This window comes from Lissotriton vulgaris, chromosome 12 (genome assembly GCF_964263255.1).
Source record: "Lissotriton vulgaris chromosome 12, aLisVul1.2, whole genome shotgun sequence".
Classification (NCBI taxonomy): domain Eukaryota; kingdom Metazoa; phylum Chordata; class Amphibia; order Caudata; family Salamandridae; genus Lissotriton; species Lissotriton vulgaris.
This window is the reverse complement of record NC_141700.1, coordinates 542,988,019-543,001,581: the sequence shown is the minus strand read 5'-3', so window position 1 is coordinate 543,001,581 and position 13,563 is coordinate 542,988,019. Positions and strand designations below refer to the sequence as shown.

The following is a 13,563-nucleotide window of genomic DNA, read 5'->3' as shown; positions in this document are numbered from 1 at the left end:
TTCAACAATAAAATCGAAAATTGAGCGGGTTTACTGCTGGAACATGTAAAAGTACATGTTCCACTTTTTAATATACTGCACCCTGCCGTAGGGCTTGTTAGGTCTGCCATGGGGTGACTTACAAGAATTGGTATGGCTAAAAGTTGGTGGCGTGGCATGGGGTGGGGTGGGGTAGATCGGGGTGGAGTGGAATGGGGTAGAGTGGCGTGTGGTGGATTGGCATAGAGTGGAGTGGGGTGGGGTATATTGGGCGAAAGCTGAGTCAGGGTAAAGGGTGGAAAAATGGCGTGGGGTAGAGTGAGGTGGATCGGAGGGGATATATTATAGTGGTAGATTGAAGTGGGGTACACTTGGGAGTAGTGGAGTAGATTGGGTGGAGTAGACAGGAATGGAGTAGAGTGGGGTACATTGAAGTGAGGTAGAGAGGTGTAGGGTATATTGGGGTAGATTGGGAGTAGACTAGAATGGGATATATTGGGGTAGAGAGGAGTGGGCTATATTGAGGTAGATTGAAATGGAATGGGATAGATTGGGGTGGATTGGGGTAGATTGAGTGGATTATAGTATGGTAGAATGGAATTGAGTGGTGGTAGATTCGGGTAACTTGGGGTAGGGTTGATTGGAGTGGGTTAGATTGAACTGAAGTGGGGTAGATTTAAGTTGCATGTGGTAGATTAAAGTGAAGTGGAGTGGGGTAAATTAGGTAGAGTGGAATGGAGTATGGTAGAATGGGGTAGAACAGAGTGGGGGAGATTAATGACTTGGAGTTGGACAACTGTATTAGACTGGTAAGAGTGGGGTGGATAGATTGGAGTGGGATCGATTGGGTGGATTGGAATAAAGTGGGGGTAGACTGGTGGATTACAGTAGGGTAGATTGGAATGGAGTGGAGTAGATTGGAGTGGGATAGATTGCAGTTGGTTAGGGTAAATTGGAGAAAGGTAGACTGTAGTGGGGTGGGGTCAGGTGGATTGGAATGGGGTGACAAAGAATGGAGTGGAGAAAATAGGGGTAGACTGGAGTGTGACAGATTGGGGCTGGGTAGATTGGAGTAGGGCAGACAGGGGTGGAGTGGGGCGAGGTAGATTGGAGTGGGGTGGAATGGGGTAGATTTGAGAAGTGAGGTAGATTGGATTGTAGTGGGGTAGATTTGATTGGAGTGGGGTTGATTTGATTGGAGTGGGTTTGATTTGAGTAGGGTAGATTGTGGTGGAGTAGATTGAGGTGGAGTGGCATAGATTGACTGGAGTGGAGTGTGGTCGATTGGAGTGGAGTGTGGTCGATTAGAGTGGAGAGGAGTTGAATAGATTGCAATGGAGTGGGTTAAACTGGACTAGGGTAGATTGTAGTTGTAGAGTGGAGTAGATTGTAGTGGAGTAAGGTAGAGTGAAGTGGGTTAGATTGGGACACATTGGAGTGGGGTGCATTACAGTAGATTGTAGTGGAGTAGTCTGGGTAGAATGGAGCATAGTGGGTTAGATTTGAGTGGAATGCGGTAGATTGGGTGGAGTGGGCTAGATTAGAGTAGGGTGGGGCTGATTGGATTAGATTGAGTGGGGTACACTGGAGTGGGCTGGGGTAGATTGGAGTGGGGTTCATTGTAGTGGACTGGGGTAGACTGGATTGGGGGACACGGGAGTGGGGTAAATTGAAATGGGTAGGGTAAATTGGGGACGTGTAGATTGGAGTGGAGTGGGGATATTGGAGTTGGGTGGATATTGCGTGGGTCAGACTGGGTGGGGCAGAGAGATAGATGGGAGTGGAGTAGATTGGGGCAGATTGTAGCGAAGTGGAGTGGGGTAGAATGAGGTGCATTGAAGTGAGGTAAGTTGTGTGGAATGGGGGGAGTGGCGTGTCATGGAGGGAGTGGTATAGACTGGAGTGGCATGGAGTTAAGTGGCATGGCCTGATGTATAGTGTCTTAGAGTGGAGTTGAGTGGAATGGAGTGGCATGTTGTGGAGTGTTGCAGAATAGTGTGGAGTATTCATGGTGTGGTAGTGTACTGCCATTACAGACAACACATTTACACCTGAAATGACCTTTACATTTGCAACGAGATACAGTTTTATTACACACAAATGATAATGTGTGCAAATGTACTCACCTACAGTACTGATGTACTTTGATGGTATTCAAATATTTGTTTCCACCACACTTCAGATTTATAACAACAAATGTGCTTCATTTGTATTAATTCTGATATATTCTGAAACATTAGCACAATTCTTTTTTATTGGGTGCTATAAGAAAAAACATCCTACACCCTTTCCTTTTACATGGCTACTCAGCAGGATTGTCATATAAATTCTCTTACTTTGAAGTCAGTGTAAGGAAAGTGAACACCAAGATCCCTGGGACTACAGCTTGACATTTGACCTATGTCTTTGAATGCACAGCAAATGTGACAAGATAAGAATAAGGTTTGTTTACAGGAAGCAGGTTCATGGAAGAATACAGTTAACAAGGTTTGGGCAACGGGAGGGACGAAGTCGAGCTGGGCAGCCTAAAACAAATAAAGCCAGCAAATAGCCAGAAAATGTGAGTTACAAACCACAAAGCCAATGGTCAGCAATGGACAGAATGCATTCCTAGGTCAGCTGTCTGAATGTCACCAAGATGTCTTGAGAAAACCAGACAGCTGCACTGTTTGGTAGACTTTGACATAAACATTGGAGGTTTGGGTTCTGCTATTACTTTAACCCCTTCAATGCTTGTGACGGAACCATTCCGTCATCAGTCACGGTTGAGCTGTGCTGATGACGGAATGGTTCCGTCACGACCACACCCAGTTATGGAATGTCCAGTACGGGGGGAAATCGGGGCAGCACGCAAGGTGTTAAATGGCAAAGTCGAGTCAGCAGTTCTTAACTGCCCTTCCAGTCTGAAGTGCCAGACTGGGAGCCATGTTTTACCTAGTCCTACTCAGGGTGGTACAACAAGTGTTGCAGTCCCTGGGGTACACTCTACCTCACAGACCCTAGGTACCTCTGGTACCCTGTACCAGGGACTTGTAGGTTAGGCTGATGTTTTGTTCTGAAATCCAATATTGCATGAATATATCTGCCTAAGAGGTAGGTTGCATTCAAAGATTTGCATCCAATGCTACCCGACGAAACAATCTTTGTGGCAGACTGTTACATCTTCTTGGATTCCCTATAAGAGGATGCAGACGGAGAGGAACCAGGAGGAAGCTTTGACGAGCAAGATGATTGAACTATTAAGCACTTTGGAGATGGGTGTTACATAGGAATACTGCGTCTCCAGGAGGGCGTTTGTAGCGCCTTGCAATTGATCCTGCAACCGCTGTAGCAATAGTAGGTTTATTCCAGGTCATCAGAACGGGTTCAAACAAAGCCTCATTAAAAAGCAGGAAAGGTGTTGAGGCATTTGATTATGAATACAAAACCCCTGTCCAAATGTTAGATTTAACTCAGTGGTTGGGAGAGGCAAGTCTAATATCTTGGCTGCTTTAACATACCACTGAGTGGTAGGATGTTACCTCAGGAGGTGGAAGACCTGTTGGAGGCAAACATTCCCACTCTGGTGAGGTATCCAGATCGCTCGCTTCTTTCAAACCCTCAAAGTCTGTTGTGTATCCTCTTTCCCTATATCTTATTGAGAAACATTTTCAAAGCGGAAATGTTCTTCCTCTATGAGCAATGGAGTGGGAGAGTAACTTGCAGCGGCTTGAAGGTTGTTTGTGGTGTCAATACTGGTGCCTTTGGAGAAGGATACGGGGCAGGTGGCATCAACTGTGGTGTCAGTTGTGGTGCCGGTGGATGTGGTTCCAGCACCGAAGTTAAACTTTCCTCCAATGACGAAGTGGAGACACTGGAATCCGAAAAAGTGAACTTTTTTGATCTTCCTACGAGAGGTGGAGGGGCCACCGACCTTGGAGACTTATCCTTTGAGGAATGGTGATGGGATTCATGGCAACTTTTCTTCGTAAGCTTCCTTTCTGAAGATCCGTGAAACTGAGCCAATGATGCTTTAATTCTTAGACAGGATTTTCATTGACCTCTTTCCTCGTACTGTGGCCATGAATAGCTTGGATTCTCTTTCTTTCAAGGCTTTCGGGTTCATCTGTTGGCAGTCTCTACAGGTGAAGTCATGGTCCAATCCTAGGCAGCAGACACAGATTTCATGAGGGTCAATGATGGACATTTGAACCTTAGTCTCAACATGGTCTAAATTCTGATTTCCTAGGTGGAGGCATGGCTTGAGAAGACTGCACCAAAAATCTGTATTTTTAAAGTAAACGCTGAAAAAGCAACCTAACTTCTTAGGAGAGTTTAGAGCTCGGTGTTGTGTCGAAGGTGCAGAAAAAAGAAAGGATGTCATCACACTGACTGGAGCGCTTTATGGCTTCAATGACGTCACAGTGCTCCCGGTCAGTGTGGTAAAGCTATGGAAAGTTTCTTGCCCAAGCTGGTGCTTGGGGATATTCAAAATACTGTATCCATAAGAAGAACATGAGAAGAGAAACTCTGAAGAAGAAAATGAGAAATTGGAGGCTGTTCAGAATGAGGATTCCAAGTGGCCTCCAGAATCTGTCAGGAAATGTTTCAACATTCCACAATTGCAATCCAAATACATGACAAGAACTTTGTGCGCACAGAAGCTGAGCAAGGGCAACAAAGGAAATATAGTTTCAGAATCATGTCAGTGAACAAGCACCATAGTGCAAGGGCTGAGTAGAATTTCATTGCACATGAAGAGGATGCCAAAGAGGCTTCCACATTTTCTGCAACCATGCTGTATATCATGCCTGCTGGAGAGAGGTTGCCTAGACATGTAGGAGGAGGAGGAAGAAGAAGAAATTGATCTGTGTTTGACTGGGTCTGGTGGCTCAGTGGACTAAAGCAGCCACTGCAGGAGCCTGTGTTCGACCTCATGGTCACAGGTTCTAATCCCGACGGGTCCACTCAGCCTTTCATCCATTTGAGGTCGGTAAAATGAGTACCACTGAGTTGGGTAACACTAAACATCTGTTATTTAGCGCCAGGACACCTTTGGGTAATCGTGCGCTTTACAAATACATGTTATGTTATGTTCAAAACTGTGGGATTGCGTTGCTTGGTGTGTGGCAAGATTATTTCCTGCGGAGGGCAAAGTGGAAGATCACACAAAAATCAAGTTCTTCTGCACGACAAGGCATGCAAAATTGTTTTGCTTTTAAACAAGTATGTAACTAAAAAACAACTATTTTCAGAAAAAACTAAAATGGTCAAAAAGGGTTAAAAAATATATCCTGCTTGTTTTGTACATAAGGGATAGTGAGTAAATGTGTGAAAGTGAGTCAGGGGGAGTGTGAAAGAGTGTGAACATGAGTAAGTAAAAGTGAAGCCAGATGTGTGTGAGAAAGTGTGAGTATGCGCAGAGTGTATTGGCACCTGTGCTTGATAAGATGGGAGAATGTAGACTGCTACATAGGTAAGTATTGTAGGTTACAACACTTGTCATATGTTGAACTATTTTCTATTAGTACTTTCTTTGTGAAGCTTCCACCTTGGTTTCCACCAACATCTGCAAATTTTCACTATGGACACCTCCAGCTCACAGAAAGAACTTTGAGTGTCAGTGTGGGCGCTAGTGGTGATCGCCTTTTTTATTGTTATTATTACAAGCTGGGGAAACAAATTATTTACAGAAAAATGCACATACATACATATTTATATATATTTTTTAAAAAGGAAGCAGCCTAAGTTTCCACTGCCATAAGTTTTTCCTTCTCTGGAAAATAAAATAGTGCATTTTGTACAGAATATACTGCAATCTCTCTCATGAGGATGAATGGGAGGAGAAGCAGGTCTTCCAGAAGCATCCACCCCTCTTTTCTCCAGCTCCCTTGGTTGGAGTGCAGAGTGGAAGTGGGAACAAGTCCTCAGGAAATACATTTCATGTCCATTTTGTTCTCTTGAAGAGTAGGGGTGGAGGAGTGATCCCTAATCTCCAATGGCAAACAGCATGCTTGGGCAGGCAGGAAACACTTCATGAAGCAAATAAAATCGCTGTAGTGTGCCATGTTCTTTCTTTAAATAGGTATATAACTATATATATATTTTAATTTATTAAGCTAACATGCGCGTTTCAGAAAACAAAAATTCCAGTTTTTATGAGACTCCTCTCCTTTCTCCAAAACAATGTTCCAGTTTCATTCCCATTTTAGACTCTACATTAAGGTATCTTTAATAGCCACGCTTTCCCACTTTCCTTCTGAGCCCTTCCACCCACAGCAGCTGGTCCTTATCCACATTATATTTGGTGGGGCTGAAGGTGGTTGAGGACACGATAGGAGTGTGAGGTGGTGGGGAAAGACTGAGGCCAAGCCTGCCTGTGTGTGCTCTTCATTCACTTCCCACTGTGAAATTCACCATTGCAGACGAATCTTCTAACACCTCTGTAAGTCCTGGAGGAGAAAAATTAAACATAGTTAAAGACTTGGTCTTTGACGCAGCAACTCACATTTTTGTTATCTAACACAATCTTAAGGCAGAATCTGAAAGGTTAGCCACAAGCTCTCCGTCTTTATGGTGAGCCAGCCAAGTGAGCCCATGTCCGTTATAGGTAAGTTTTAAACTACAGAATCAAAACAAATCCAAAGGAAGGATACCATCAAACAGCAAATTCTCCACATTATACTTGTTGTCAGATCATGCTCTTACAATGACTGCCATTGATTATGAGATGGTCAAGTCTTAAAGCTGGTATATCCCTCATTTGCACCACACAATCCAGTGTAAACTGTTTCACCAATGCAGGAAAGAGTCAAACTAATGTCAAAATACACCTCTTAATATAACAAGGGGATAAACTGGAGTACAGATCGAAAACAAGAGCCTATCATATTCTTTTGCCTCATCCGCTGCCAAATACACTTAGGACTCTTCCACAGCCAATGCCATTAATCTGTTTTGCAACATTGGTGCCGTTCTTCCCAATCTCGCTTCCTGAAAACTTGGTTGGAAGTCCTAAGCCTTGTACATCTTTAGAGAAGGGGCCTTAGAATACTGGCAACCCTTTGCAAAATAGCCCTTCTCTTCCATGTCATTTTTGCTGATTTAAATGTAAGAGGGGGCCTACTGATGTTAATTATATCACTGCTATTTTCCGAACCAAATGTAGTCTTGTAAATTCTTGATCTACTGCAAATGTTCATAGATATAATATCCTGGATCACTCCACACTGCAATTGTTACTAAGCTACCTCTAAATATGTTTTTTAAATGGAATATGAAAATTGGAAGAAGTCCCATACACTATTATAACTATGTTTCAACCACAGCTTCTAATCATAGCATTTTCACTATAAGGTTTTCACCTATTGGAAATTTGAATTCAGGAATTAACAAGCTACTTTTGGGAACGTTCTTCCTGGTAGGTACTCTACCTAACCACAGATTCAACATGTTTTGAAGATTCCCCAGATGTTAGACTGGATCCAGACTTTTTCCAGCAGTGTACCTGAGCACTTGTAGGGGGAATTGTGCGTCTCTGCACCGACGTTGCTCCTCTCTAGAAATGAGGTGCACAGCAGCCTATAGGCACCACTCACAAGCCATGACATCAGTTGCTTTCTAGGCTGTCAGTGCTTCAGATGGAGAGCAGCACAGCAAACTGGTTTTGACCAGCGGCAGACCTCCCGAATTGGGACCTTTCAAAAAGGCAAATAGTCCAGTTCACAGAAAGATGGAAGAACTTGTGAGGAACCCGTGGTACGATAGAGAATCTACCAAAAAGAGCGTTCGAGAAGGTAATTAACTTGTTCTTCTGACAGATACTCCTAACTGCAGCTTTCTCGTCTTATGAATAGATACCACAGCAATACTTCCAAGAAGTTGATTAGTAAACTGGCTCAAACAAAAAAAGCCATGCAAGACTGAGCAGGTAAAGTCCCCATCTTGATGGACCTGGCTGTCCAGACAATAGTGCTTTGTGAACGTATAGAGTGATGCATACGTAGTAGCTTGGTAAATGTCCAGAAAAGGCACTCCACAAGCCAAATCAGTGGTAGCAGCCTTGGTTCTGATGATGTGAGCTCACCAGCCTTCTGGAGGTCGCTTCTTGGTTAGTGCATAGAAGATTTTGATAGAGAGAACAATCCAGAGAGAAATGGTTACTTTCGCCACTGCCTTGCCCTTCCTTGCTTAAGCAAATCCAACAAGACCTGATTATCTACACAATGTTCTCTGGTATGATTGTTGTAAAAACTTTTAGAATCCAGCCATGGAGGTTTTTCTCCTCCTTAGATGGGTGCAGTTGAGCGTAAAAATCTAAGAGGGTGAACAATAGGGTGAACAAGGATTTACTATTTTCGGGCGAAAGGAGGCCCAGTTCTCAGAACCAATTTGCCTTGGGAAAACTTAGTATACAGCAGGATGATGGAGAGGGCCTTCAGCTCACTCACCTGAGACACCGATGAAATGGTGAAGAAAAAACTGTATTAAGGATGAGAAAATGTAGAAGAGAACTGTGCACAGGGTGAAAAGGTGTACATATTCGGAACATTAGACCCAAATAAAGTACCACTTGGGCATAATGAACAGATATTGGGAAACGTACGCTTCACACCTTTCAGAAAACGCAATGCAACAGGTGATTTACACACAGAAGGCCGATCTGGCTACCGAACGAAAAAAAGGCAAAAGAGTAGACATGTATCCCATTTAAGTGTAGTAAGCCCTTGCTGGGCTAGTAACAACACAAAAAGCAACACTTCGGAAAGCTTGGCATGAAATGGATTAACCTGTCAGGCACTACACCAAACACATTTGTCCCAACAGCAGTTGTTTTACTAATTTAGTTGAGTGTTGCCTGTCTGCCAAGATGACATTAACAACCTCGGGAGGGAGGTAAAAACCAGTCAACTGCTGGCACTCAATATCCAAGCATGGAGTTTGGGATGTATGACATCACAACGCATGCTTTTACCACGCATGCTTTTACATCGCAACTTTTACAACGCATGCCTTTATAACGCATAGTGTTGAGGGGTGCTCGATAGTGAATAGTTTAATTTACTATTCCAACTCCAGTCCCCGTGGATAGTAGGGAAGGTGTTGGATAGTAAATTAAATCTATTCCCTATCCTAGAGACCCCCCAGCGCAATGCGTTGTAATGGTTTGCGTTGTAAAAGTTGCGATGTAAAAGCACTGCGTGGTAAAAGTTGCGTTGTAAAGGATGTTTCCCTGGAGGTGGATATCGTGCCGGCCTGGGTTTAGGACTCTGCTCTGCTGCAGCGACAGAAGATCATCCCAAAGCAGCAGCCTGATCAGAGGACAGATGCTCATCCTGAGGAGTTCTGGATATCACACTATCCTTGCCCAAACTGGAGCAACTAGGATGGCTTGAGCCAGTTTGTTCCTCTATTTCTTCAGAACTTCGGCAGGAGAGGTATCGGGGGAAGGCGTACTTGAGTCCAGAGTTCTATTCTGAACAGATCTCAGGGAGAGAGGTGCCTTGGAAACTTAAACAGGCAGAAATGCTGATATTGCATGTTATCAAGGGTGGCAAAAAGATCGAGCCAAGGTTCTCCCATTCACTGAAGCGATCCTGCTCCATGTCTGACTGTAAGAGCAACTAATGATCCACTAGGCGTTGGTGACTCATAACTTGATGCCATTACAACAAGACTGATATGTAGATACTCGCCTCTTCTTACCTAACTATTTGAATAAGTCTCATGGTTGTGACAACTAGGAGGTAGTTGTGTCTTTTGTCTAAACGTTCCTCCAAGCGCATCCATTTTAGTACATTAATATGCTTTAATCATGTCTAATAATAATGGTAACCATATACATTATCTGTATGTAATATTTGTATGTTCTGTCTTTTGGGGAAAGTAGCGGTTATGTTTAAAAAAAAAAACAAATGGCCTATGCACCAATATTAGGGAGGGGGCTTACTTATGTAGCTGTGTTCACTGAGCAGATTAAAACACAAGGAATGAAATTATACAATGAAAATAAGTCTATGTATCTCATATCAGCCCTGAAGAGCGGCATAGTTTGATGCAAAACGCGTGTTTCCTGAAGGTTATCAAGCTGATGGAAGACAATAGAAACAAAAAAGGTTTGTTAAATATTTTTATAATAGGTAACAAGTCCTTTATGATACTTTTGTTTTCCTTCAATGCTATTACGAATATATACTGAATCAATAGAAATTAAAACTCAATAAAAGAAGAGAACTATATAGTTGTACTTTGGATTAATTCAACGCAAGACAACTATAATGACTATGGTTTAACTTATAGGCCAGATAGGGCAACTGGCTTTTGTTGTAGCAGCCTGCGATGAGATCTCATCGTATTGCTTTAAACCTTTTGAAGGCGTTGGTAGCTTAGTTAGTCAGACTTGGAGTTCAGAGGTCACACCAGGCGGTGCACCACCAAGAAAAGTGGTGCACTACCAAGAAAAATCTCCTGGTGTTCCTGCCACTTCCGAGGAGTAGTTCCTTCTGGCACAGAGTCTACAACCTAATCTCGGCCCGTTTGCAGCAATACCACATAGTGGTGGTGTTGTCTGTGAAAACCTGCCCCAGCATCTCCTTGAAAATGGTAGGAAGGCGTTTAATGCCAAGTGGAAGGCCCTCAGCTCCATAAAGTTGATGGGGAGCCTGGTCTCTGCTCGATGCAAGATGCCTTTGATCACCACATCTCCCAAGTGACCATTGCAACCCAAAAGCAATGCATCAGTCACCAATATTAGCCCTGGGTGGGGGCGGGAGACAGATCTACTGCTGACCCAATTGAGGTCTAGTTACCACCACTGCAGGTCTTTTGCAGTCTCCTTCAAACTCCGGATATGATTAGTTCCCCCTGAGGATATGCCCACTGGGACTTTATAGCCCGCTGCGGAGCCCGCATAAGCCACTTGGTGTGCTTGACCAGCAGGATGTAGGAGGTCTTCAGTCCCAGCAGTCTCAAAGTCATCCTCGCTGAGATCCACGAGAGATCTGAAACATAGCGAGCATAGCCTAAATATCTTGGACTCTGTGTTCAGGATGGAAAGCACAAAATTGCACCATTTCCATAATGGCTCAGATAAAAGGAAACATCTGTGAAGGCTTCAGGTGTGATTTTGGTATGCTTTTAGTGAACCACAATGAAGCTGAGGAGGTTCGCCGTAGTCTGGAGGTGTGTGGCCACCACTGACAGAGAGCCTGCTTTAAGCAGCAAGTCATCGAGGTAGGGGAAAGACTGTAACCACTTACTTCTTAAGATTTGCTGTAACCACCACCATCGCTTTTGTGAACACCTGAGGGGCACTGTTGAGGTCAAAGGAGAGCACAGCAAACTGAGAATGTTATTGCCACAACGCCAACTGCAGACAGCGCCTGTGGACCTGCAGGAAAGGGATGTGGAAATAAGCGTCCTGCAGGTCCAGCACTACCACCTAGTCTACAGAGTCGATGACAGAAAATATCTGGGCTGGGGTGAGCATCTTGAAAAAAATTTTAAATGTGTTTTTATTGCATTTATGTATGCAGTGTATAACAAAACAGGCATCTAACATTATACAATATGTTATAACAGAATGCCTTGAAACAGATCATTAGGGTGATTGCAGTCGCTGGTGTTCCAACTATAGACTAGGTGGGTAGTGTATGGTTGGTAGGATATATGAGCTCGGGGGTGGAGTGAGTTAGTGACTTGCGGATGTAGTTTTGGAGGAACTGTGTGCGCTTTCCACCCTTTGGTGCAAGTGCGCCATGGCCCTACTGTCTTTAAAGCATTCAAGGGCTGAATCTCCGTTCTCCCTCAAAAAGGCCAGAGCCACCAAAAGGCATGTGCAGTATTGTGCAGTGGATGTCAAATGAGAAGCCTGTGGACCTCATTCATAAGTACCTCCTAAGGGCCATACCGGTGCCAATTGGTGGTGTTCAAGCCACACTGGATGGTAAACCTTGCTGCAATGTAACTATCATGGTTTGCTTAAGGATGGAATGCAAGTTGTCAATGACACCAGGCAAGATTTGAGGTAGAGTTCCAAAGGGCAACAGTATAAGGCCCCAAGACGTAGATTTGGTTGATGGAACATAATTACAAACTAGCGGACAAAAACATGCACTTTCCAAAGGTTTCAATACACTTCGATTTCCTTGCCTGGTGACAATTTACATTTACAAGCAATCCGAATCACAAGTGGCCGGACGATGGCATGCTATCGTTCTGTTCATCACAGGTCCGGAACATGGTTTTGCCCAAGCCCCAAGAAAGGTGTCTTAGAGGACCTCATTGAATGGAAGTCGGCTGAACAATTCTTTGCTGCGGCTTAAGTACACCAGCGAGGACGTTAGTCTTCTTCCCAACTGTGAGTAACTGGAAGTTGAGAACCTGCCCTCAGTATGACCATTGCGAAGGAGGAATTTTCTTTCCTTGCAGGACTTGGGCAAGACCAGCCCAGTGTCTGACGAGGTGTCCATGCCTCTGGAGCCCCGAATGTCCTCAAACCACTTGCCACCAGTGTATGGTTGGGCAAATTAATCTCCAACATCATATGCATCACCATCAGTCGGTTCCAAAACAAATGCGGAGACTATGGGCCTTGTCTTGAGGCAAGGTCAAAGTATTGGAGAATGAATGTTACACAAAGGCTACAGACTTAGTAGATAAGGTTGTGGCCTCGGTCAAAGATGAAGCGGTGGAGATTTGGATAGCACAATATGTTTCACTTCATCATCCGATGGCAATGCTCCAAAGTCTAGCTCCAGTATCAGAATTGGCATTAAGGCAGGTGGGGGGCCGTGGCGGGTCCAATGGGTCCAGCTGGCACAAAGGACGGATTCGCTGGCCAGATAGAGTGCTTTGTGGTTCCTTGGGGGACCTTAGGAGTGCCAGAGGGAGCCGGTAGCATGCCAAGGAAATGTAGAATTGCAGCATGGGCTTGCAGAACTCCTCAATTTGCGGTGGGTGTCGCCTATGGCCCTGGAAATTCATGCTGCCGTAAGACAAAGGTTGCAATAGGATCTGAAGTAGTTGAGTTCAAGGATAAGACTGGGAGGTACGTTGATGCCCTCATGCCTTTTCTAGAGTTCGAGAGTGGCATGAAGAGGTAGAGTACTGCATAGATTTTTTATGCTTTTTCTTGCACTTACCCAAAGATTTCAACCACAATGACGATTGGCCACGGCCATGGGAACTATATTGGGAGCAGGACCTTCCCGTCGACCGGTCACAGTGTGGTGTAATTAACTGTATAGCGACTCAGAGCTTTGTCTTACAGTCCAGGAGGACCTAGGGATTCATCAAAGCATGGCCTCGGCGTCGTGTTCTAACCCAGGCATCACAGGCAAATCTGGTGAGGATCACTAATAGACATTTCTTGCGACAGTCCCTACAAGGTTTAAACCTTGTAGTTTTGGGAGGTGACATTTTTCCTTGCACATTGGATTTTTGAAACTATTTTTGAAGGTAAATATCTCGAAATAGATGATTGGTAGCAGCAGATCCACATCTGGTGGAACAGAGAGAAAGGTAATGATGTATTTGTGTCAGAATGTCATCTATATGTAGCTCTGCATGTCACTTCGAGTAAAGCGATGTAGGAGTGGAGCCACA

At 44.2% G+C, this 13,563-nt stretch overlaps 1 protein-coding gene across 2 annotated transcripts in view; it reads right to left on the bottom strand.

Annotated features, from left to right (window-relative positions):
- Positions 1 to 5,594: 5,594 nt before the first annotated feature.
- ARHGEF11 (Rho guanine nucleotide exchange factor 11) overlaps positions 5,595 to 13,563 on the bottom strand; it is a 1,046,032-nt gene continuing 1,038,063 nt past the window's right edge. For both annotated transcript variants that reach the window (XM_086945337.1, XM_086945338.1), the window contains one exon: positions 5,595 to 6,410. In XM_086945337.1, the coding sequence (XP_086801463.1) occupies positions 6,349 to 6,410 (62 nt within the window). In that variant the 3' untranslated portion in view covers positions 5,595 to 6,348. The remainder of the gene's footprint in view (positions 6,411 to 13,563) is intronic.